This window comes from Lissotriton vulgaris, chromosome 1_1 (genome assembly GCF_964263255.1).
Source record: "Lissotriton vulgaris chromosome 1_1, aLisVul1.2, whole genome shotgun sequence".
Lineage (NCBI taxonomy): Eukaryota > Metazoa > Chordata > Amphibia > Caudata > Salamandridae > Lissotriton > Lissotriton vulgaris.
In genome coordinates, this window is record NC_141685.1 from 1,985,847,020 (window position 1) to 1,985,872,969 (window position 25,950).

The 25,950-nt window shown below is 46.9% G+C and overlaps 1 protein-coding gene across 1 annotated transcript in view; it reads left to right on the forward strand.

Moving 5' to 3' along the window:
- The window catches only part of LOC147751482 (cadherin-related family member 4-like), an 866,423-nt gene that overhangs the window by 405,989 nt on the left and 434,484 nt on the right, over positions 1-25,950 (forward strand). The window contains exon 11 of the mRNA XM_086938604.1: positions 11,567-11,679. Within this exon, the coding sequence (XP_086794730.1) occupies positions 11,567-11,679 (113 nt within the window). The remainder of the gene's footprint in view (positions 1-11,566; positions 11,680-25,950) is intronic.

The following is a 25,950-nucleotide window of genomic DNA, read 5'->3' on the forward strand; positions in this document are numbered from 1 at the left end:
CTAAAAAAAAAAATATATATATAGACTCAGTTGAAATCAAGTGTTCATTTTGAGATAAAATACTACAGTTATTATTAATTAACATGTAAAAATGTGTGCAGTTGGTTCTTTTATCCTGTCTAATTGCCATTGGAACATTATTGAAATAACATTATCAGCCTTGCAATTAATATAACTTATGTCACTGAGGGCCTGTTTATGAGTTAGACGTAGAGGTATTACATCGTAGAATTTCCCTCTGCCTAACTCCAACTAGATAGGTTTTCCCACATATGATTTTCTGGCTGTGAGAGAACCCGACTTGAAAATGACTCCTCCTTTTTTCCTGAACTGTATGTTTCCACTGCGAGAAAATGTTTTCTTCTCCTGTCCACTACTTTCCTCACCGCAGGTCCACACACACATTTAACACTTTTGGGTGTGAAATGAATGCACTAAAACCTCGTGGAGTGTTGAATTTATTGTGGTTTTACAGTTGAAAATAAATTTCTCTCATATGGTATTTCCCCCTTCCTTTGGCATATAGTCATATTTGCACAGTAAGATTTGTTATAGGATGTAATGATTTTTGAAAATTAAATGCTAAGATTGTAAACAGTTGAGATGGGAAAAAGAGAGTTAATATACTTTTTATCTCAAAATATGAATATGCAGGGGGCGTGTCCAAGATGGCAGCGTGATCGGACGCAGGTTCCGAGTCTCCCTGCCCGATCCCGCCGTTTGCCGCATCAACAGCCCGAATCTCTCCCCAAAATAGCCCGAAACACCGGGGGGGGCACCTGACGACACAGGGGGCCCGAAGAAATCACCATCGGCCTGCTCGTCTGGCGAGGCGTAAGCAGCCGGGAGACGCTGCACCAGTGCCGGTAATGGCGGCCGCGCTGCTGCGCTAGAGTCCGCCAAGAGACGCAGCGGAAATCACCCGGCTGACGTCTACCTCGAGGGACGAGGTCAGAGAGCGAGTCCCCCGCTGCGGCTCCTGTACCGAGAAGCCCACTGCGACATCGCACTGCCTGGGCACTCCAACCAAGGACTGCCCCCGGCGGGGGCTTTCAAAATCGAGACCCCGGCTTGATGCCTGCTGCCCGGATCTCCGCGGCGCGGAGGCCGGCCGCCCGGGGGGCCCTGACAGACCTGGAGAGTACCCTGCGGGGGGAGCAGAGGACAGCGCGGCATTCCCGCCATTGAGGATCGCGCCGGGTGGCGCATTCGGGGCTGCTGAGTTCCGATACGGCCCTGCGGCCTAACTACGCCGAGCCCCGCCTGGAGTCAAGATCCCTGCTGAGCTGACGGCCCGGGCCTGCTCCAAGAGACCGCTCTGGATACCCAGCAGTCAGAGGTGAGGAGGACTTGGGCAGAGGTGGAGGCTCTGATCAGCTCGGGGGGCATAATCGAGCCCCCGGTGTGGGGATGTAGTAAAGCCCTGCAAAAGGTCACGCTTTGGGCCTGAGAAACTACCCGTGTACTGCGCTGGTGAACTGTGTGGGGTGCGGGAGACTGTGGCCTATTACCTCGCTACACTACGCCTAGCTAAGACTTTGGGTCACCCACAGAAGCACTGACCTTGCCGCGTTCCTTGTGGGCCTGTGGGCAGTGGTTAAGGCCTACGACCTGGGCGACAGAGGTGAAGGGGGTGAAGTGATCTACACCTGCACCGCGACCCAACCGAGACACGCCGCTGTACTGTGGGCCCCCCCCCCCCGAGATTCCCGGCGACCTGTTGCCCGATTCTGCAGGGGCAGCCCACGATATGGCGCAGAGGGGGAAGAGGGGACCCCAAACGCTTCCGGAAATTTTGGCCAAATGGCAGCCCAAGGTTAGCAAGGACCCCCCCTCCCTGGTAACCGCTAAACAACCGCCAGTCTCAACTGAAGACCAGGTACCAATCACCAGGTCTTTTCTGGAAACCTCATTCAATTCACTTAGGGAAGACGTCCGATCCCTGAAGCAGGAGGTGGCCGGAGAGGTCCGGGAGCTCCGCCGTGATGTGGAGGGCCTTGGGGAGCGCGTGGTTTCCATTGAGGAGGCTGACCAGACCAGAAGCAGTGAAATCGAGCAGCTTCAACAGGAAATCCTGCGCCTCACTGACCAGCAGTTGGACCTCCAGGCCCATGCGGAGGACCTTGAGAACCGTTCCCGCCGCAATAATATACGGGTCCGGGGGGTCCCTCAAAAGGAAGAGGGGGCTGATGTCACGGGCTACCTACAGTCCTTCTTCAGGAGTGTCCTGGGGAATCTGCGGACTTTGCCATTCGAATCGACAGGGCCCATAGGGTTGGATTGCCCCGTCGAGCCCCGGCCCCACCGCCGGATATTTTAGCGTTCCTCCCGGATTTCCCCCTTAAAGAGAGGATCCTCCGAGAGGCTCGGAGAGCCCAGCCCCTTCAATTTCAAGGCCACCCCATCACTCTATATCAGGACCTTTCTTCTATAACTCTCCAAAAGAGGAAATAATTCAAACCTGTGACGGACTTCCTAAAGCAGAAGGAGATCCCTTACTCCTGGGGCCACCCGTTTCGGATCATATTTAAATGGAATGGCCGGCTGCATCAACTGCGCTCACTCAAGGACACCTGTGCACTCTTGGGCCTTGACCAGGTCGACACTGAGCCGGTATTCAGAAGCTCTCAAGGGGCGCCCATTACAAACGTTTGCCAACGCACCGACTTAAACCAGATGCCTCTGTCATCTCCCGAGAACGCGAGACTGCACTAGCGGAGGTGGCCAAAGAAACTTCGTCTCCAGAATGCTAAACACTTTTGCGAGAGAGATTCCTTAGTGCACTTACTCTGCCCGGCCCGTGGGTGGGTCGGGCGGGGGGACCGGAGGGGCCGCCGTCGGAGATGACCCCTTCAATACTCTTTACCACGGCCCTGTGTGGACTAACAGGACTGGGACTATGTGTTTCGGGGGAGTTGGGGTCGGGAGGGGGGAGTTTGAGGGGTGGAGTGGGTTGTAGGGCTTCTGCTGGCAAAGATCTTAGCTTATGTAAGCGAAGATGTAGCCAATGGTGGTTTTGGGTTGTTTTGGGGGGGCTTGTTGGGCTAGGGGGGGCTCCGGGGTGGGGACCATTGTGTCAGTCCGAGTATATCATTGCTACAGGGGTTATGTCTAAGCTGTGCCGAGTCAGTGGTCTGTCACCAGTTTGGATAAAGGGTCTGATGGTGGGTCTGTGGGGTTGCCGGGAGGGTCCAGCCTTGCAATTTGCTGCGCGACTGCGGAGTGACCTGCGGGTCACCTACTTAGAGCTGAACCATACCCTATTGCACCATGCCTGATGTGACCCTTAAGATACTGACCCTCAACGTGAAAGGGCTGAATAACCCCATTAAACGTCGGGCCATTATTTCCTACTTAAAACATTCAGGGGCAGATATTTGCCTGCTACAGGAGACACACCTATTGCAGAAAGACTGGCATAGAATGCGCTCCTGCGCCTTCTCACAACAGCTCTTTTCCTCTCTCCCTACAAAAACAGCTGGGGTTGCGATTTTAATATCAAGAAACTTCCAGGGAAAGATAGGGAATAGGGTGGGTGAGATCAAGGATCGCCTCTTGGTACATACATTTCAGTTGGGTGATGCACACTTTACAATAGGCTCTCTGTATGCCCCAAACACAAGACAGGAGGCCTTCTTAAAAGGCGTGATTTCGGAAGCGCTTCAGACCCCACATGCATCCCTACTTTTGGGTGGGGACTTCAACATCGTCATGGATGCGCAGGCAGACAGATCTGGACACCGCTATGGCGGGACCGGTGCCCTCTCGCCCAATGGTCGTGAATGACTGAAGGACAGGGGCTTGGTAGATTTCTGGAGGGCCAAACACCCAAACACATCGCAATTCACATTTTACTCGCACGTCCACCGCACATATGCCAGACTCGATCATTTCGTAGGTTCTTCTGATTTACTTGACAACCTTAAGGAGGTCACCATAGTGCCGGCGGCCATCTCTGACCATGATGCAGTGGAACTGTCGCTTAGGATTCACTCGGCCCACCGGCCCAGGGGCCCGTGGCGCCTACGTGAAACTCTATTGCAGAGACCGGATGTCACTAAACGAATTAGCGAGCACATAACTGAATATCTGGCTACCAACAACACACCCGGAATATCTATTACAGCTCTCTGGGGCGCCCTGAAATCAGTCATTCGAGGAGAACTTATAGCCATAGCAGCAGTTGAAGCCAAAGACCGCAAAAGTAAAAGGGACGATCTTACAGCCTGTGTAGCGGAGCTGGAACGAGTCCATAGTCGCACTTGCGCCCCACGCGTTTGGAAGCAGCTAAAGGCAGCAAGAGCTCAGCTTGCCAGCCTCGATACGGATAGGGCGGAATTCGCGGCTCTCCGTCTTCGACATACCTACTATGTCGGAGGCAACAGAACGGGTCGGCTACTTGCCAGTGCTCTGAAGGTCAAAACCCAACGAACAAAGATCAACGGCCTCATAGGCACCAATGGGGCGGTACTTGCTGACGAGGCCCAGATAGCAGAGGCCTTCCGTTCCTATTACGCCTCGCTGTATGGGGAGGAGGAGACCCCCTCTGGAGACATTGAGGCCTACTTGACCACGACACGTCTCACTGAAATCTCCAAGACTAACGCGGAAGCCCTAGATGCCCCTATCCGCCAAGATGAAGTCCTGGCAGCTATATCCCGGTTACGCCCGCTCAAATCCCCGGGGCCTGATGGCTTTTCGGCGGGTTTTTATAAAACCTTAGGCAGCCAGCTGGCTCCAGTGCTTACCCGCCTTTTTAACTCTTTTGAAGGAATGGGCGCCATTCCTCCGGACATGCTGGCCGCGGAGGTGGTGGTGCTTCCGAAGCTCGGTAAGAAGCCTGCACACTGCTCAGATTTCAGTCCTATCTCATTATTGAATCTTGACTTAAAGCTTTTTACGGGCATTCTCGCAGCGCGCCTTGGTCCCTGCCTTCCTGGACTTTTAGAGCCCGACCAGTCAGGCTTTGTACCTAACTGGCAATGCAGCGATAACACCAAAAGGGTGCTCCACCGCACTTCCAGGCCTCAGACTCCACACTACTTGCTGTGGACGCGGAGAAGGCATTCGACCGCGTGAATTGGACTTAACTGCAGCAGGTCTTGCGTCGATTTTGCCTAGGTGACCGCTTTTGTGCTCGTATCGCAAGCTGCTGCCACCATCCGCAAGCTAGGGTCCGCCTGGGAAGCCTGCGCTCGGCTCCGTTTGAAATTCAACACGGCACCAGACAGGGTTGTCCCCTTTCCCCCCTTCTGTTTGCCATGTATATCGAACCGCTGGAGCAGAAGGTCCGAGATAATCCAAGAATTACAGGCATTAACTTCGGTCATGAACCTCACGTCATTAGTTTATATGCAGACGACGTTATAGTTGCCCTGGACCAACCTAACAGCTCCATACCAGCCTTTATGGAGGAGCTTGCCTCATTCGAATCCGTTTCGGGATTCCGAATTAATATAGACAAATCCTTGATACTGCCATTGGGCAGGAATGCGTGCCCGAATGCCCACGCCATTGGTCATGGGAGTGGTCTCCAGCTGGCTACCCAGGTACCGTACTTGGGGATTACCCTCACCTCCTCTACGGACTTAACGGTATTGACCAACTATAAGATTCTCACCACCCAGATCCGGACAGATCTGGCACGGTGGTCTAAACAGCCCCTCTCCTTGCTGGGCAGAGTGGCGGCAGGGAAAATGTCTATACTACCTCGTATCTTATATCTCTTCCAGACCATCCCGGTTACGCCCCCCGCTGGCACTTGGAAGGACTTACAGGACACCCTGCTTAACTTTGTTTGGGAGGGTAAACGGGCATGTGTCCACAAACAACTGGCTTACAGGAGCATGGATGAAGGAGGACTAGGCGTCCCCAATCTGATGCGTTACTTCCAGGCGTCTCAACTCCGTTACTTAGTAGAATGGTACAGACCTGAGTCGGAAAAAAGGTGGCTCTTCCAAGACAGGGCTATGGCTCAGATGCCGCTTTGGAGGATTCCATTCCTCGCCTGGCAGCACCGGCCACGATACATGTTGCGGTCTCCTATCACACGCACGACCTTACAGGTATGGGACAGGGTGGCGCTCAAACACGGGTTAACAACCTTTGCCTCCCCCTTCACCCCCATCTTGGACAACCCAGATTTCCCTCTGGGGAATAGTGCAGGCGCATTCCTCCAATGGCGCGGCACGGCATGTCATGCAGCAGGCGATCTTTTTGACCAACGGGGATTTCTTCCCTTCACAGATGTTCAGCAAGGGTACGACATTCAGACCCTCACCTATTCCAGTATTTTCAACTAAGACATTGGCTCACTGCACCGGACACTGCAATAATGGTGGGTCGCCCCATGTCAACCTTTGAAAAATGGCTACTTACTAAAGATTCAGATAGACACCTTGTCTCGGAACTCTATAAAATGCTCACACCACCACACACTTCGGAGAAAACACCTAGTCAGAAACAATGGGAGGCTGAATTGGGGAGAACCTTGTCATATAAAGAATGGGGTTACGTTTACTATAGGGCTACACGCACGACACGCAACACAAAAGCGAGGGAGGCTGCAGTGAAATTGGCTATGTACTGGCACCTCACCCCAGCTCGCCTACACAAGGGGAACCCGGCCCGTAGTGAGCTTTGCTGGAGGGGTTGTGGGGAAAAGGGCACTCTAACCCACCTCCTTTGGGAATGTTCGATACTCGGAGACTACTGGAAGTTGGTCCTGGATGATATTGACTCTACCTTTAACACTGAAATCCCGAGATTCCCTGCATACGCTCTGCTGGGCCTCCCCAATGCTTTAACCTTCCCCATGAAATCATTGAGGGGCCGACAGATGGGAATCGCCATGCAAGCAGCCACGCAACATATACTATCTCTATGGGGTTCCACAACCAGCCCTACACACACGGGGTGGTTCCATAAACTTTGGTTTACACACGGGATGGAACGCATACAGGCAACACTCACCGGGGCCACCGATGCCTTTCAGAAAACGTAGCTTCCACTGCTGACCCTTCTGTCCAGGGAATTTAATGAAATCACATGCCCCAAATACCTTAAGATATTGCGTCTTACTGATGTCACTAGTGACGCTCAATGACTTCCCAAAGGGGGGCTCTGCGCTTTGCGGACCTGCGACGGACCTTCCGGCACTAAAAGGCACACTGGTTGGGGCGGGGGTGTGGGGCTCGGAGGGTGGTGGGAGGGGGGGTTGTTGGTTGTTGTTGTCCTTCTTATGTCATTTTATCCCATCGCAAGTCATTTGTTTCCAGGTTGTCTTACTGCCAGTTAGGCATATGTGTTTACATCTGTCAATCAATGTTAGGGAAGACAAGCTTGTCTGTCCCGTCCACTGTATATGCCTCTTGCCTTTTCAATATGCGGTGATGTCTTTGTTTTTGTCTGCTGGAAAATCCGATAAAATACATTTTGAAATAAAAAAATAAAAAAATATGAATATGCTTTGTTCAATGTGTCTGTTAATAAAGCTTTTTTCATTCAAAACGTGTCTGATAAACTTGAAATGAGGAATAAGTTACAAAATGTGAACAATTTCAGCACTTTGGTCTTACATAGCACAATAATATAGGCACACCAATGTATTTGCTTCGGGAAATTCAAATTGGTCCACGTTGGAAACACCAAGGGCCAGTTGTAGGTAAAAACCAAATTGCGAGTTCTTAATGGCAATTGTTACTGAATCGCTATTAAGAACTCGCAAAATCTGATGTAGAAAAAATAATCGCTAAAAGTTAGCGATCAGGTAATAATCACAAACAAATACAGAATCCGCATTGCCGAATCGGTATTTGCGAAATCGCAATTTAAAAAAAATGCAAATTAGCGAATCTGCTAATCGGGTGCACGTGATGACCTCACAACCAGAAAGTGGCCTGACACATGCTGTTTCACTGAGCCTGAAGCTGTGGGAGAGGCAGGGAGCAGGAGCACAGACCCAGGAGCTGCACAGTAATCACCAGGCAGACACCAAAAAAAAGCATGGACGCACAGGAGAAGGTAAAGGAGCAGGCAGCGAAGAAGAGGATACACAAATTCTCCGAGAAGGAGTTGGAGGTCCTAATTGAGGAGGTGGTAAAGGGTCACAATCAGTTGTGTGGCAATAACTCATTGCATGTTCCGGAATCCCAGAAACTGAAGATATGGCTCATAAAACAGGCAAAAATGAATGCCATTGGTGTCACCCAGCGCTCCATTGATGAACTCAAGTAGCGCTGGTATGACCTCCGCAAACGTGCCAAGGAGAGGGTGGCTGACAAGCTCAAGCAAGCCAATCAGACAGGTGGCGAACATCCACTGCACCCAGTACCAACACCCCTGAAGGAAATGGTGGAGTCCACCCTCCAGCCAGAGAGCATCATTGGCATTGGAGATGCGGACAACTCAGCCAGAGGAAACAACAGACAAGGTAAGAAGCATGCACAGCTTGCTGTGCAATGCCCTCCCCCTCCCAGATCCCCAATAAGCAAGTATGAATCCCACTCCGGTCCATGATTTGCTAACAACCAGCAATGCATCTTGGGAGATGTAGTCCTAAGTAACACATAGCATACCAGTTATTCCAATGAACCCAAGTGCATGTGACCCACATCAGTAACTAAGAAAGCTGGGGACTGTCAGTTTGAATCTATCCACAGGCGAACCTGCGCCCCAGACTGCTGAGAGGGAGACAGAAAAGGCACCAAGGAAACACAACACTCAGGATGATGAGGTCCTGACAGCTGCAGATGTCACACCACCACCACCACCACCGAGACGCAGGAGGTATACAGTGGGTAGCCTTCAGGAGGTGGAGGGTTCAGAGGAGGAGAGCACTGGAGCCCCACAGACCATGTAGGAAGAGGCAGGACAGACTCTAGGGACACAGTCACCCATGGAGCTTTGCCCCACAAGTGCCCGTCGATGCAGACCAAGGGCACACAGTCCAGATGCACAGGGAGAAGATTCCAGTGTATTTGCAGGTCTGGAGGGAAACATGTTGAAGGTGCAGCAGATGCAAGGTAAAACAATGCTGTCAATGCAATGCCAGATGGTGTACATATGAGGGACATGAAGGAGGGCATAAATGCTCTAAATACCACCGTTGCAGAAGTCATGGGGACAAGGCTGTTGTGCAGAAAAATGGACATTGAACATGGGGCAAGGCGCAGGGAGAAACAGCACATGGAAGGGTATACAAAGGCGTTGAACCGGCTATGCAATGCCACAGTAGACGCTCAGTGGCCATGCAGTTGGAGATGGCCCACGGCAGTCGCGATGTGGCTAGGGGGTTAGTCACTGTCACCAGTGCATTGGAAGAGCTACAGACAACACACATCGCTGCCATAGGGTCTAGGGATGGTGGTGAAAGTGAGGAGGTAACAAGCCACAGCAGCATCACTCCACCAATAGCAGAGTCCAGGTGGCGCAGTGCAAGGCACGGTTCAGCCACAGGACAGTCCTCTGGGGAGGGCAGTGTGCAGAGTGAGCATAGCAGTGCTGTGCATTGGGTGCAGGAAATGAAGCCATGCTTCAGCTGACATTGGGAGATGGGTGAGGTAACCCATGTAACCAAATTATAAGGAATGCCAATGAGCATGCAGTGGATCAATGCCATGCGGGGACTGTTGAGGCACTAAGGGGCCAATACGGTGTTGCGGTGGGCATTCCTATTGCCTGACGTAAGGTCAATAAAACACTGTTACACATTTGCAATTACTCGCTTTGTCTCATTACTTGCTCAGAAATAGTTGTGTGTGATCTCAGCCCGTCTGTGTCTCCCATCTGGCACTGCTGTGACACCTGCTGCGCTGTGCAGTGGCTGTGGACATTCCTCATCATCATCCTCTGATTCAGTGAGTTCCAAAGGTGTTCCCTTTTTTTTGGCCAGCTTATGTAGCATGGCACATGTTGCTATTATCTTGCAGCAGATCAGAGGGCAGTACTGCCGTGCACCTCCACTTTTGTGGAGGCAGCGGAACTTGCTTTTCACGAGTCCAAATTCTGCGTTGATTTATGCGCCACATTAAATCTCCTCTCACTTGGGGTAGATGGGTTGAGGTGGAGGATAAATGACCGCACCGCATATGCACTGTCACCTAGGTGGTAAAGGAAGATACATTAAAGGTATACATCAGGGTGTGTCACATGGATTTACCTAGCAGGTATCCTTCCCCAAATTCCCCCTTCAGCAAGACGTGTATAGATCCAACTGTTCCTGAAGATGTAGGAGTCATGTGTGCTCCCTGGAAATTTTGCTACAATATCGGTGATGACGTGAGACGTATCACAAATGACCTGTACGTTGATTGAATGTGTTGATTTGCGGTTCTAATATATTACTCAGTAGCAGAGGGGGGGCAGATTGGAATATGTGTCCCATTGATGCACCCTATGACATGTGGGAACTGGGCCTTCTGATAAAAATACGTCTTTGTCTTATGCAGTTCCATCGGTGTGCTGGGGAAGCGGATGTAGTGATGCATTCTTTGCATCATGGCATCCAGGAATGTGTTGAAGAAGCATAACAGGCAACTCTGTGAGACACCACCAGCCACAGATATGACCCCCCTGGTAACTACCTGACAATAAAGGACCTGTACATGTGGTGGCATTTCGTGCGCCCTTGTTGTCTGGTGCTCCAGGATTTGGTGCACGTATCAGGTCTAGGTGGGTGGTGGGGTGAAGCCTGTTCCTATCATGGTTTTCTGCCTCTGTGAGTTAGAATACTGTGATGCGCAATCTGTATACGCATTCCTTTCATCTCCAGATCCTCAGTGCTGCTGCTTGCATCCGCCTTCCAATGACATAGATGGTCGCCATTGTGTTCACACAGATTAATTCTGGGGCTGTTTATATGCAGTGCACCTGGTTACCACCTGCTTTGAGTCAGTGTCAATTTGCGTCTGCAAATTAGCGATTTAAAAAAAACCCACTATTTGCGATTTTATGTACACTGGTTTGCAACTTTATATTTCGATTTCTTATTTAGCGACTCGCAAAATAAAGAATCGCTAACTGTTTTCCTCTATTTTTAGAGATTCTTTATTTAGCGATTCGGTTTTTCTAGCTCTACATTTCACATGGGTTATTTGCGATCACAAACTTGGGAATTATGCGAATTTGCTATGCGATCGCTATTTGTTTACCAACTCTGGCCCCAAATGTATTGTGGCATATTGTAATACTATTTTGACACCAACAATGAAGTACAGTACAACTAGCCACAAAACATCTGAGGATGCATGCCAACACCTTAACAAATAGGGCTAATTCTTAAACAATTTTTTGATGTTTAAACAAATATTTTCGCATTGTGGTTGTATTATTGGAGTGCCTATTTATTTTATTTTGACAGTCTACAGTTGTTATGCCACTCACTTGAAAAATATTTTGTATGCTATACACTTCTTGTTGTTGTTACTGAAAAAGAAAAAAATAAAGCATTTGATTTCTCCGTACAGAAAGAATAACTGATGTGATATTTAGTATATGCCACATTGCTCGAAGCACATTTCAACAGAATTGTAAGCATTTTTTATATTTTTTCAATATGACACCATAGGTTTTTCGAATGGTTATTTCTGCAACAAATACAAAAATTAAAGATAGCAAATCATGCACTGGAATGCTAACCTTCAACATCATGAATGCGAATGATGAGGCTCCTGTCTTTAAGTAAGTGCTTATAAATACTCTTGAATTGCTTGGGTTTTTGGTTCATATATTTCGATCATTTAACACTGGAAGATTATTGAAATAACTGTCCAGTCCTACAACCTATGGCACTAACTGGGTTTGGCATCAAGGCAAGGCAGGTTTAGACAGACATTCACTGGAAGCCTATCCCCAGCTGACCTGACGGAGGAGGGCACTGTCTGCACTTAAAAACGGGACTTGCAGGCTCTATGTGGATCCAAGAATCACTATCACTGAATGAAGGGTATCTCTGTTCGTGTGTGGATTAGGGCATATATAGCCCAATGGTCTCTCAGTCACCTAATCAAAAGGATGGAAAAGTAATCAAAAAATGATGCTGCAACCGCTCAACTTGTTCCTAATTATTTATTGGTGATACGCAGACAGGATCATACTGAGCACATTAATTCTTTTTAGAAGCTTTACTAGTTAGAAATGAGAATGACAGGTAGAGAGAGTAGCCATGAATAGTGATGTCATTAATGATGTCATTTCAGATATCATCAGTGATGTTATCAATAATGTCACAGAATGTGTCAAGACTAACATTTTATGAGGTCATGTGAGGTCATAATCAGCGCATGGCAAGTGTGCAGGTTATAGATACTTGATTTAGCTTTACTCGGTGAATTTCAGTGTTTTATGTTTAACATTACATTTGAACTTTTAACATAACAATAGTGGCACTGTAATCTTTCTTTTAACAGTGAATTTATGAGTTTTTTTTAATGTAAGGTGATGTGCTACTAGTATTCTAATTCACCTTTGGAAGTATGCAGTGTGGAGTTGGTTGCAGGGCGTGGCCTGTGGTCAGGCTGTGCCGTCAATGCCCCGTTGGCAGCCGACCCCCTTCACACATGGAGAAAGGCTGTACGCACTGTGATACTTGCTGCAGGGCCTGAATCAAATACCTTTGGAAGGCTAACCGCCTGCAGCACATGGCTCCCTTCCATAGAGTGAGGATTGCCACTTGACAGGGCATATGCTGTTTGTAGTAGGATTTTGTGAGGACCTGGCTTCTCCACAAAGACATCAATACTGACTGAAAGATGTGTGTGGTAGACCTTGTTGTCATTCACCGGTACCACATGGGGGCTGCGCTGAGTTCTGCTCAACGTTGACAACGTTTTACTTACTGTGAGTACCTCAGGATTACCATGTTGCTGAGTATCTGAGAAATTTGAACTTTAATATCTCAAAAACTACTCAACAAATTTACACTAAATCAAAAAGGGCCAGATGTAGGAAGCCTACATCTAATTCCGGTCGGTAACGGCGAAATTACCGATTTTTGGCCATTACCGACCGGAATTAGGCTTTTCAGATGTAGGTGGCCAAATTGTAGGATTCAGCATTTTACCGAATCGGTAACTTAAGGAATCGGTAAATTAACAAATTCTTAACAAACCGATTTGGTAAATTACCAAATCCTTAATGTAGAGAGCACTCAAGTGAGTGCGTTTTACATTTAAGGATTCGTTATTTACCACCAACTATTATTTGGTGGTAAATTCCGAATACCTTTTCAAATAGCAATTTTTTGCTTTTTATTCAGTGCCATGTGGCAGACATACATGCCCTTTGGGCATGTATGTCTGCCACATGTGCACCCATACACTATACAGGGGTGCAACAGGGTGTCAATGTGACACCCTGCCACCCTTGTAGGTCTACCCCCTATTACAGATTTGGTATTTACCGAATGGGCAATTCTGATTCATTCCTATGGATATATATATAAACATGTGTGATTTAGAATTGTAAAGCAGCACTTGCCTATAAACTTATGTTCATGATAACTTGAGAGTCTATATTTTGGCTATGATATTTTGCCAGGTTGTATTCTTGTCCTTGATATTTTGATATCCAATCAATGATACCCTATGAGAAAATTACACCGGTAAGCTCCTTCTGAATTGTTTACAAGCAATGTTCTTGAATCCTAGGGATCACTTACTATATCAACCAAGATCACGAGTATCCTTAAAGAAGAATCATTACATGTAGCAGATATAAGTGACCTCAAAAGTATTTTCAACCAACACAAAGACTATTTTATAGAGTCATTATTTTGAGATCAGACAAACAAATGTAAGGTGATACGAAACATTGGAGACCATCACAGTGCTTGTTAACTGTGGGGGGATGAAGTAGAAAAAATATGCACAAATAAAAATAAATTAGAATGTTTTATCTGTTCAATATCAAATCATAAATTAATTCGACCTTTCAAACCCAGTGACCCGCCTTTCTGGGGTTAAAAGATGAACTGAACATGCGCTTTGCCACTATAGACGTCTGATAAGATCGGGGAGCGCTGCTCTTCTATGTGATTTGTTTTAATACAGCCAATGAGGTGTGTGAAGTTTAATCTATAACTAGAAAAATGGTTTCCGAATGAATTCTTATGCCAATTTGCAAATAGGTGAGCCATATGCTTATTGGCAAGTGTAATGACTCTGCTGTTTTAAGAATCTGCTGTGTTTTCTGATATGTAGCTGCACTAGAGCTGAGAAGTAGCTGACTTCTCCACTCCCAAACCCCCAAAACAAAATCTTGACTGTCTCTGCCTCAGAAGCCTGCTGAAGGACCCAAATTACATTTGAGCAGTGTTTGATCAGCCTCTATGGTGGTGAATCTAATTCAGCACACCCCATATTCTTACCGTTGTCCTTATACCCCTAAAGAGCTGTACACATTAGTTTCCTGTCTCAGAGTGAAAATAGTGCATGCAGAGCATACTTTAGCTCCAGATCCCACATCACACCACTTGCCCTAGGAGGGCACCCGAATTCCACATGTTCATTTTATATGTAATTTGGGAAGTCCAGTTGTCAGAAAAATAAAACACAACATTCACCTAACTGTAGAGTGGTAGACCTCCCCGTAAAAAGACATGGAAACTGTAGCTGCTGTGTATGTATGCTTTATTCTGGAGAGGGGAAGCCATGCGTACAATCCAATCAGTGCCCCATTACACACTGCGTGCCCTCGCACTCTCCCATCAGGCACCATGGCTATCACGTGGTTGCCGAGCAGCTAGACTGCGACACCACACATCTTCCCCCTTAGCAACAACACAAAGGAGTAACCGGAGCAATGCATCTGCCTACATAGGTGATGAGTTACATAAACAGTAGGTCAATGACTACCCTATGCGTGGTGGCACCTCAACGGAGGATCCATGACGTGTGAACATGTTGCTGCTGCGTATTAGCGAACTTGCTGCACTTCCTGGGTGGGAGCAGAGAGAGAGAGAAAGAACACTGCCCAGAGGTCGCTATAAGATGGTGGGTGTAGAGACATCCAGAACCACTCTACATAGTGAACTCGCTATATTTCTTTGGTCATACCACTACCCTGCCTGTGCGGGTGCGTGTGAAGAAGGCCTGCTCCTCGTATGTTTCCCTTACGTGTAAACTGGTTGTTGTGATGCTCTTTTCCTGGTCCCTGACGTGTGAGGTGGAAGCCTTTTGCCTTATATCTGGGTTGTCTGTGTCATTGGGCTCCTGGGGTGGTGTGTGCTGTGAGGAATCATCGTTATTCCTCACCCCTGCGGTCTTGGTATCACCCCCTGTCCCCCTCATCGTGCCACCAGTCCTGGTGCTGACAGGCGGTGGTTCGTCATCGAGATCAGAGTCCCTTCCATTGTATCCAGCCGTTGTGGCTGCGCCGTTGGTTTGCCACTGGATGACTTTGTTGCACTTTGCCATTCTACTGTGGGACCATACTGTGCTGTCGCTAAATAGGGCCGAATGGGAATAGAGTTCTCTGATTTGTAAGGGCGTGCTGAATTTGCTGTCACCTTTCTTCCCTAAGTGGCCCAGTTTCACTCTGACCCAGTCTCCCTGTGTTAAGGAGACCTCTCGCACTCCATGCCTCCTATCATAGTTGTCTTTGTAGAATTTTTGAGCCTTCTCTATATTGCTTCTGACCACCGCTAGTTACCATTTGCTCTGAATTTTCATGTCCATCCAAACAAGATTGTCTCTTGTAAACAGTTCTCTTCCTCGTAGTATCCTGAAAGGGCTGTAGCCTGTTAGGGTGGATGTGATACGATAGGCCCACACTGTGTCCCTGGTTTCTGATTCCCAGTTCTTGCCCGCACTGATGGCCGCTTGGACCAAGCCCATGATTATGCGGTTGAGGCCGTTACCTGCGGGGTGAGACACTGGCGTGTGTTTATTCTTGATTCTGTTTCTCCGGATGAAGGCCATCCATTTGAGGTTAACCTGGGACCATTGTCACTTGTTAGGACTTTCGGTATTCTCTCGCTCAAGAATGCATTTGTGAGGAATGCAGTGACGGCATCAGTGTCCACCATGTCGCAGATGTCCACCTCCGGCCATTTGGAGTATCTGTCAATGCGGACAATAGCATATTAGGTTATACCCCAAGAAGCCAGGATACGGCCCAATATGTCGACAGACAACTCTACCCAGGGGTTGGTGGGAGTGATGAACTCACCCAAAGGGGTCTCAGCATCATCAGTGATTTGTCTGCATTGGTGCAATGCTGGCACGCTCATACTTACTTTTCCACTGAGCTTGCCACCAGTACGACTGTTTCATCCTCCTCTTTGATTTCATGATTCCTAGATGGCCTTCGTGCAGTATGCTTAGGATGCGGTCCTGTAGGTCCTTCAGGGGAATGACCTTGTCACTTCTGAGTAAAAATGTGGCATCATCGCTGAGGGCAGTTCAGCACGCACTTCCCAATACTTCCTGAAGTAGTCTTTCAAGTGCTTCTTCTCGGGCTTTCCCTAAGTGATGAATGTTCTCACTTGGGAGAGTTCTGGGTCATTTTCGTAGGCTGTCTTCCAGTCCTATGCACTGATGATGGTCTCTTGGTCTGCCATGAGTACCAGGTGCCATGATCGCCACCTGGTACTCATCTCAATTACAGTGGTGTGGTGCTCCCTCTATGGCAGAGGAATGACTGAGAAAATACGCCACTTTGTTCTTATAGCATGGCAATTATTCCTCATCATAGACAAACTCCAGTAGCTGGAGCGTCATCTTGATGATGCACAGGGTGGCTTTTGCGTGACCACTGGACATTAATCAATGGTTTCTGGTCTGTTCTGAGGGTAAACCGGGAACCCCGTGGATACTGCTGAAACTTTTTCATGGCCCAGATAGATGTCAGCATTTTTTTTTTGATGACGCTGAATTTCTCCTCTTGGTGGTTTCCGTGCCATCTGTGTAACATTTTGACAGGACCGCACCAATCCCTTCTCGCTGGCATCCATTGTCAAAATGCTGGGGCAGAGCTGTTGAACCCTTGCAGTGGTACAGCCTCACATATGTCCTTTTTAAAAGTCTCAAATATGAGGTTCGAGTCTGACGTCCAACTGAACTCGTTCTTTTCCTTCAATAGCTGGTGCAGACTGTGAGTTTTGTTTGGAAAGTTCCTGAAGAATTTGCTGTAGAATTCTGCCCACCCCAGAAAAGAGCAAACTTCATCTTTGGTTTGTGGTTTGGGTGCTGACTTGATGGCTTCAACGTTAGCCTTCTTTGGAGAGATCCTGTTTTCACCGATCTTATGCCCCAGGTACGTGACGGTGCGTAGGCCGAACCTGCATTTCTCCAATTCTGCAGTGAGAACGTTTGCTGAGAGTGTCTGTAAGACCACTCAAAGTTTGGCATTGTGCTCTGTTTTGGTTTTACCCATCAAAAATATGTTGTCCTGGAAATATAAGACGTCGCTGCAGTCTTTGAAAAACTTGTGCATCAGTTTCTGAAATACTGATGCGGCAGAAGCTAGACCAAATGGGAGTGGTCGAAATCGGTAGCAGCCGAATGGAGTAATGAAGGAGGTTAACTTCCGGTATGAGGGGTGAAGAAAAATTTGATGATACTCTGCTGAGAGATCTACTGTCTTGATTCCTTTGGTTTGGGCCAACATATCTTTGATTTTTGGCAGAGGGAATGTGTCCACATGTATGTTTTTATTTAAGGCTCTGAGGTCTATGCAAAGGTGCACCTTCCCATTTGGTTTCCAGGCCACGACCGAGGGCGCCAACCATTCGGCACTTTCGATGGGATCTATGATGCCCTTGTCTTCCAAAAGCTGCAATTCAAGCTGTACAGCTTCCCTGCAGTTGAATGGGATGTTTCGTACTTTGTGGCTAACTAGTACGGCTCTAACTTTCAGTAGGATTTTGTGCGTAAACTTGGACAGCTGTCCAATGGTCTTGCCAAAGAGATCTGGGAATTCCTTTTGCAGGTTGGCTACATCCGGTCCAGGAGGTTCGTCTGTCATAAGCACTTGCGTTTCTCCGCTGGGGTTGAGTTGGATGCCTAATGCTTCTTAGTCAGCCCATCCGAGGACCGTAGGTCCTTTTCCTGCCACATAAATTTAGCTTGTGGTCTCCCTCCCCTTGAATTCGAACTGTGGTTGTCTGAACCCAACCATGGGGATCCCTTCGCCTGTGGAAGTGACAGGAGGAACGTCTGTAGGGTGTACGTAGAGCCCTATGGTGTTGGCAAAATCCCTGTCCCAGATTTCCCTTTGTATAATCTTGAATGGGGACCCTGAGTCTGCTTCAATGGATATCTGTACTCCCCCAATGGTCAACAGACAGGATGTTTTTTTCTAGCACTGCAATCTATGCCCAATACTTTTTCATCAATGCACAAAATACAATCATCGTCACCATCCCCTTCCTCCACATCCGGTTCAGAGTCATACATGGCGCATTTTACAGAGGTACTGCTGAGTCTCCATCTGCAGACTTTGACGAAATGTCCCACAAACCCGCAAAAGGAGCATTTTACATGGAAGGCAGAGCATTGTTTGTCATTGTCCATATACGTCTGGCTGCCGTACCTGTAGCAAAAACCTTTCTTTTCAGGTGGAGGATGAACTGGCCCCGCCTAGTTCCTTGTGGGCCATCGGCCAACCCAATACTCTGCAGTGGGGGCCGGTTTGTCAGTAGGAAATTTTTTATTGCTTACTTTGCACACCACAGGTTTACTTTCACTGTCCTTCTCAGCTGCTATAGCGCACCTTTTGGACAGTTAGGCCTTTTTAACAATCGCTATGATTTTGTGAAGGGGCGCCTCACCACTCACCCATAGCTTTTCCTGTAAGTTAGTGTTGACAGTGTGCATTATTATCTGATCACGCACTAAATCGTCATGAAGATGACCAAAATTTGCAATTTACAGCTAGTTTTTTGAGTGCTTCGACATAGTCCTCTTCTGTCTCTGTGTCACTTTATTTCCTTTAGAAACATTTTTATCTGTCTATGGCCGAGCAAATGACAGGTTGGTAATGACTGTCTAAATCGTCTAAGGCGTGTAGAAACATATCTTCATCTGTCGCAGCTCTTGTTTCTTAACTATGTTCTCATTTACTCACATCCCTTCTGGCCCTAAATTGTGTAACAGTATTTTCTTTCTGCATTTGCTGGAGAACGCTTCTTCCCCTTCGTCTTCCAGGGCAGACTAGTAGTTGAAGAAGTACCCCTTCAAATCTGCCTATTTCATGGCCGGCTCACCAGGCTTGGGGAGGAAAGGTACTGGGTTAGTTAAAGAGAAGGTTTGGGCACACATTGTGGATTGCTGGAGTGTTCCCTTTAGAGACGACCTTCAATTGGGAGTGTGCAGCAGGCAGTAATATGCAGTAGCGGGAGTGCTTTTGGTTTACCCTTGGTTTTTGCAATATCATACACTGGCGGGTTTCTGACTGAAGCACTGGGCGATGATGGTTGCCAAGGGATGCCCTGAACTCTGCTCAGTCCAGTCTCGGCAAAGAGCAGAAGGTGGAAGAAACCTGGAAGGATGCAATTGTCTGTGTCACTGTGATGCCAGGTGCAGGACACGCTGTAGGCTGAGTTGGCCTGGAGGAAGAGATGTAGCCTTCCACCACAGTTGATGTACGTACATGGGCCCTGGGCTGCAGAGTGGCTGATGAGTATGCCTGGAGAAACTTGCGTGTGCACTTTCATTCAGGAAAGTAAGATGGCCAACAGAAGGAGTTCATGCGGTCGTAGAGCCTTACCGGTCTCGTGCAGGAGTAGGTAACAGAGCGCGCAATTCTAAACGCGCTATTGTCGTACCTCGAGGCCTGGATGCTCCAAAAAGCCAGAATCGAAGTGCTTCAGGGAGCTGACCTTCGGCTTTGATGTCGCTGCTCTCCCTCTCCGTTGCATAGGATACGTGTTACCGTGCTGTGTAGCGCGGCGCCTTGAACAGGTGGATGCAGCAGGGTACGTTCCAGCTCGTCGCGAGTCTGTAGAGTGGTAGACCTCCCTGTAAAAAGACACAGAGACCATAGCTGATGTGTATGTATGCTTTATTCTGGAGAGTGAGAGCTGTGCGTACAATCCTCACAGTGCCCATGTTACACTCTGCGCGCCTGTGTGCTCTCCCATCAGGCACCGTGGCTAGACTGCAACACCACACAAACTCTCTGAGACCCTGAATGTTCTTAACCATGTATGTCCCTAAAAACATATTTTTGGCCTAGTGCATGCTGTGCTCTTTAATCCTAACCAGTGCCAGGGCCAAGGTATACCATGATTGGCCAGGAGAATACCCCCAAGAAATTAAAGCACACCTGCCATGGCATGCAGCAGTTTAGTGTACACTCAAAATATAGAGTTTCTAAACCAAGCGAGTCATTCCATGTAATTACATTTTTGTGAATTATAACAACGGTTTCTGTTGTTTGTGAGAATTTTAAGTTATTTTTCCATTACAAAAAACACTCATTATTTTATTTTGCTTGAAAATTCCCCCCAAAAATGCATAACAATTAATAAACCTTTGAGTCATTACACACATATAAAAGCTTTGTATCCTTTGTAAACCAAGCCAAGAGTGAACGTACAAACAATTCAAATATGTCAGTATCTGTGAGTGTTAGAACTGATTTGGGAGCCACACAACACACAAGAATTCATAGGCCTTGATAATAGTAACTGGGTCCGGTTGCCACTGTTGTCCCGACCTATTGGGGCCGAGAAAACTAAGCATCAAGTACAACCCTTTAGGATTTGACTCTCAAGGTAGTGAATAAAACAGTCCAGGTCTTTCTCAGGGTAGTGCCATGAGGTTAGAGATAAAGGGCCCGATTACGAAGTCGGGTGGAAAGGCTCTGACCAGCAGTCGGAGGCTTTCTGCCTGAAATCGTAGGTTTCAGTCTGACTGTCATATTAGGATTACGGCACTTAGAAGAAAACCAGCGGGGGGATTCCTATGCCATTCAGATGGGCTCAAGGAACCCATCAGAATATCGAAAGCCACCATAATCCCCTAATGACGGCGGAGCCAGGCTAAGCTCCTCCATCGGGATTATGATGGCACTTTCATGTCAGCCTTTCTGACATTAAAAGGCTGTGGGACCCAAGCAGTGCCCCCGTTTATCCCTGACCCTGCACTATGGGGCCCGAGGGCCCCTATGGTGGCCCCTAAACATCCTTGCCACACAGTGCAGGGATGTTTACAAACATTAATTTGTTCATGAAAGCTTGTGCTGCGGACCTTTTCCACCAGCCACACAGGCTTTTATTGAAAAATTGATATTTGCGACTGCCGTATGGGGAAATTGGTCGAAATTGAGATCCTCTCTGCATTTTTGCTATGCCCTCTGACAGCTGTTCCAGTGTAATATGGACTTGCCAATCAGCATGCTCAGTTAAAGTTATCCTCAATTACTCAAAGGTTTGGACCCTCTCCAAAGATACTCCATTGTCCAATAAATTAGCTCTGGTGGATTTACAGGGTTTGAAAACTTTAAACTTTGTTTTCCAGATAATATTCTCTAGCCCCCCTGTTTGCAGAAGCACTCAAACTGATCCTATAGCTTTGTAGCACCATGGGCGATTTAGATATTAAGAGCATATCATCTGCAAACATCAGGGTTGGTACCCTGACATCTGACAACCCAGGAGCATAGTACTCACACTTCTCCAGATTCCCTGCCAGGCTGTTAATAAACATAGTAAATAGAGAAGAGGCAAGGATACAACTTTGTTGGACACACCTATGACTGGGATTGGTTGTGTCATTTCACTCTTAGGCCCACACCACACCTGTGTGCAATTACTATGATGAAATCTAACAATTATGTTTACCAGTTACTTCAGAACCCCCATTTCAGCCAGCACCTGCCACAAAGTTGCTCTTGGTACTAGGTCAAATGCAGACTACAGGTCCACAAATACCACACTAAGGCATCCACCCCCAGTACTACAGTCATCCAATATAGTAATTGAAGGCTAAACACCTCTTCCATGGCGCTCCTACTTTCCCAGAAACCAGGTTGAATGGAATGCAACAAGATACCAGATTGCATTAGACTGAACAGACAATTTTAAGAGCTAAGACCGGTAGGCCAACTGCACAATGCATAGAACAGGTTAAAAGGAGGCCTGTCCTCTACTATGAATTAACACAGTGCCATGGCTGCCCATCTAGGACAGTTTATTTATTTAAGTTTTTATATAGCGCAACATCCTTCCGGAGGTGTCAAGGCGCTTGAGGAGTCTACACCTAGTGACGTTGACGGTCATCGGCCCAGACCTTGCACAAGGTTACAGAGTAAAGAGACACGTCTTTAGGCCTCTCCTAAATGATAGCAAATCAGGGGCATTTCTCAGATCGAATGGTAGCTTGTTCCACCATCTCTGAAGACGGAACGTGGGTTCCTCCATTAGCTTCAATGAGGTTGAGCGCACGGTTCGGCAGGGGGTATACTATTTAAAGCGCTTCCTCAAATAGCAAAGTTCAGAGCTTTGTCATGACTTAAAGGCAATATACAAGGCCTACAACATTATGCTCTTTTCCATCCGCAACCAGTGTAGATTTTTGAGAGCATGTTTTGCTGATGTAAATTTGGCTAATCCAAATACCAGTCTTGCTGCGGAGTTCTGAAGTACCTGAAGCTTAGCCAACACGGGTTTGTTTACTCCTACCAAAAGCCCATTACAATAGTCGAGTTTTGATAGGACTAAGGCTGACATCACTGTTTTTTTTAAGTTTCCTGGAACGAAAGAGAGCACTTTCCTTACAATTTTCAGGATGAAAAAAATAGATGACATAAGCATTTTTATGTGCAGGGAGAAGGAGAGAGTGGAATCCATTATAACTCCAAGATTTGTAACTTTGGCCACTGGAGTTGGGACCACTCCCAGTTCGGAAAGCCACCAGTCGGCGGACCAAAATGTTGTGTTTTTACCAAAAAGTAGCACCTCCGTTTTATTTGAGTTTAATTTGAGGCTGTTTTTGGCCATTCATTCACTAACACTTCTCATGCAGTCCTTACATTTTAATGCCGTGTCCTGCTTTTTACCTGAGATTGCAATAATTATCTGTGTGTTATCTGCGTATGACACCAATTCGAACCCATGATTTTTTATCATACAAGCCAGGGGAGCAACATAAATGTTGAAAAGGGTGGAGCTCCACAATGAGCACTTGGGTATCCCACATGGGAGTCTAAAAGATTACGATTTAAAGCCACGCGATTCAACAAATTGCTCTCTACCCTGCAGGAATGATTTCAGTAGTGCGAGGGCCGTGCGACCACCTCCAGGCTCACAAAGTCAATTGATTAAAATATCGTGATCTACCGTATCAAAGGCTTCTGTAAGCTCAAGCAGTATCAAAACTTATGATCCTCCTTTGTCGACTGCCATTCTGATATCCTCGGTAGCGATGAGCAAGGCAGGCTAAGTGCTATGTTGTCATCTGAAACTGTACTGTGTAGGGTCCAGGACTTGATTATTCTCAATAAAAGTCCTTAATTCCTGGTGCATGTGTTTTTCCAGGATCTTCGCCGGTAAGGGTAGGCGGAAGATCCATTTGAGTTGATAGTGGTCCTGCTCATGATGGAGACCATGTATGGTGCACCTGTCCTAACCCATGAGTCTCGCCCTGTGTCTCAAACTTTAACTCAGTGGTCCTCAGTGTGCACACGTAATTGTTGTGTGGGCTGTGGTCAAACATAAAAAGGGTCAAAATTCAAGATAACTGCTTCATGACTCACACAGGGCAAGAGTGCACACTTAAAATGTCATGCAGGGGGACATTCCCTTCTGAACAGTGTGAATCTACAACAACTGCCCAACCTCACCAAATAATCCCACTGCTTCCACGTGGAGCCAGGCCTCTCTAAAATGGATGCAATTACATAAAAATAAAGTAGCCTTCTAGGAATTGTATGCATATTGCTGAAAGCAGAGTTGTTGCCAAGGGCCAGATGTACAAAAAAAATCAGGTGTAAATTGGACCATTTGTGACAGCAAAAATGCATTTTTGAAGGTACAAAAGCTAAATTGCGATTCTGGAATTTGTTACTGAATCACAATTTGGGTTTCCAATTCGGTATTTTGAAGGGACGCCTTTACGTTGTCCCTTCAAAATACCAATTCACAGTAGTATGTAGTAATGTATCACTGCCCTGTTACGGCCGGAAAACAAAAGTAGTGATAACTAATTCACAAATGGGAAGGGATCCGTAAGAGACTTCAAGAAATTTGATAACGTTAAAAACATATTTTTTAAGAGCAGGCAGTGGTCCTATGGACTACTGCCTTTTGTTAAAAAATTCATTTCAAACATTACATTTTTAAATTGATATATTTTTGATCGTTGGACACATTGCCGCTCTACCTTCTGTGACAACCATTGTATTTTATTGACACTCACACCACCTGGGTCCCTTTCTCGTTCTTTAATGGTTTAACATTCATCAACCTTTCACTCTACATTCAATGAACCTTTCAAGTCACATTTTCTAAAGGAACAGGACTGATGTTACTCCCTTTCAAGTTTTTCCTAAATATAAATGTCAGGGCCATCTTTAGCCCTGGTGGCTCCCGGTTCAGCAATCTTTCGTGGTGCCCCCCATGAAATCCTCCTTAGATTCCCTCACTATCACCCAGAAAAGGTGCCCCTAATTTCACTATACCCACTCGCTCACATACATTTCATTTGTTTTAAAGCAAACAAAAAAGTTAAGTAAAGCACTGGTAATGGCTGGCTTTAATAATCCATTCAGATATCCACATAAAATACATTTCTGTTCTTTGCAACAGGCATATTAACCCTCTAGGGGAGACAAACTCTGATCTATCTCTTGCAGGTATATTAACCACAAGAGTTATATTGCCATTTTTATTGCTGCCTGAAAGCTGGACGCACAAGTAACTTTGCAGCAGGTGCTTTTAAATTGTAAGTCTTTGCAAAACACACCACCCCCCCTGCAGGTCAGCTCCCTGTGCTGTTGGACTGGTCGCAATGCTCTAAAGCTGGCACTGTATACACATTCCTGAATGTTTAAAACAAAAAGCCCATTAAGACCTTCAGTCAGTGGCACATTTCCCAAAAATTCATATTTTCACACACACTTTACAAGGCTCCCCATGCTTCAATGTGTTACTCTCCAGCATTCTAGTAATTGCAAAATATGTGATGCTTCAGTCAGTTATGCATATTCATTACAAATATGTGAGGTGCCTTCTTCAGTTGGATTTGTTTATAGGTTACATTCTGGAGAATATATGTTTAGGTCTTTGAAGCGACATCCAGACTTTGGGAAGTAGAAAATCCCTTTATTTCTTCCCATCCGGCAGCAACTGCCAGTCACCCCAAGCCCCTCCTCCAATTCACATTCCGAGTTCCACACAGGGAACTCCCAACACCAACATTCTGCCCCTACACACCCCCTTCCTAATAAACAACATTACTAAATGTCTAAATGATTGAAATGCATGAGAAGAAAACAAGACAAAATGTAAGGGTGAAAAGAATACAACACATAACAGATATACCCATGAAGAAAACAGTTGAAGGCAAAGGTAATGACTGGGTGAGTACAGAACTAAGGATAATGGCTCAAAACATTTCATAATCATTAACCTTTGTAGGACGTACCCTCAGATGCTCTCATAGGGCATACCCTCCCCTGTCAGATGTGCTCACAACAGCATTCCCCTTGGCTGGTATAGAATCAACATTGGCCTGAGTAGAATCAACATGTACCCAGTCTTCCTCCCAACATAATCTGCTTTTGATTTGTGTACTACAGAAATAAAAGATGTGTTCCATGTCTTCCTATTCTCTAGTACCACGACATGTTCCTTCACTTCCACAACTCAAACAGGTGCAGAGAATCGTGACCAACTCTTGTGGACAAACTCTGGTCTCTAAATTCCCACCCAGTCCCTAACCTGGATAGCCAATACATGATGAGGTTCCTTAGTAGTACCATACTTATACCTTAGCCATCTTTGCTGCA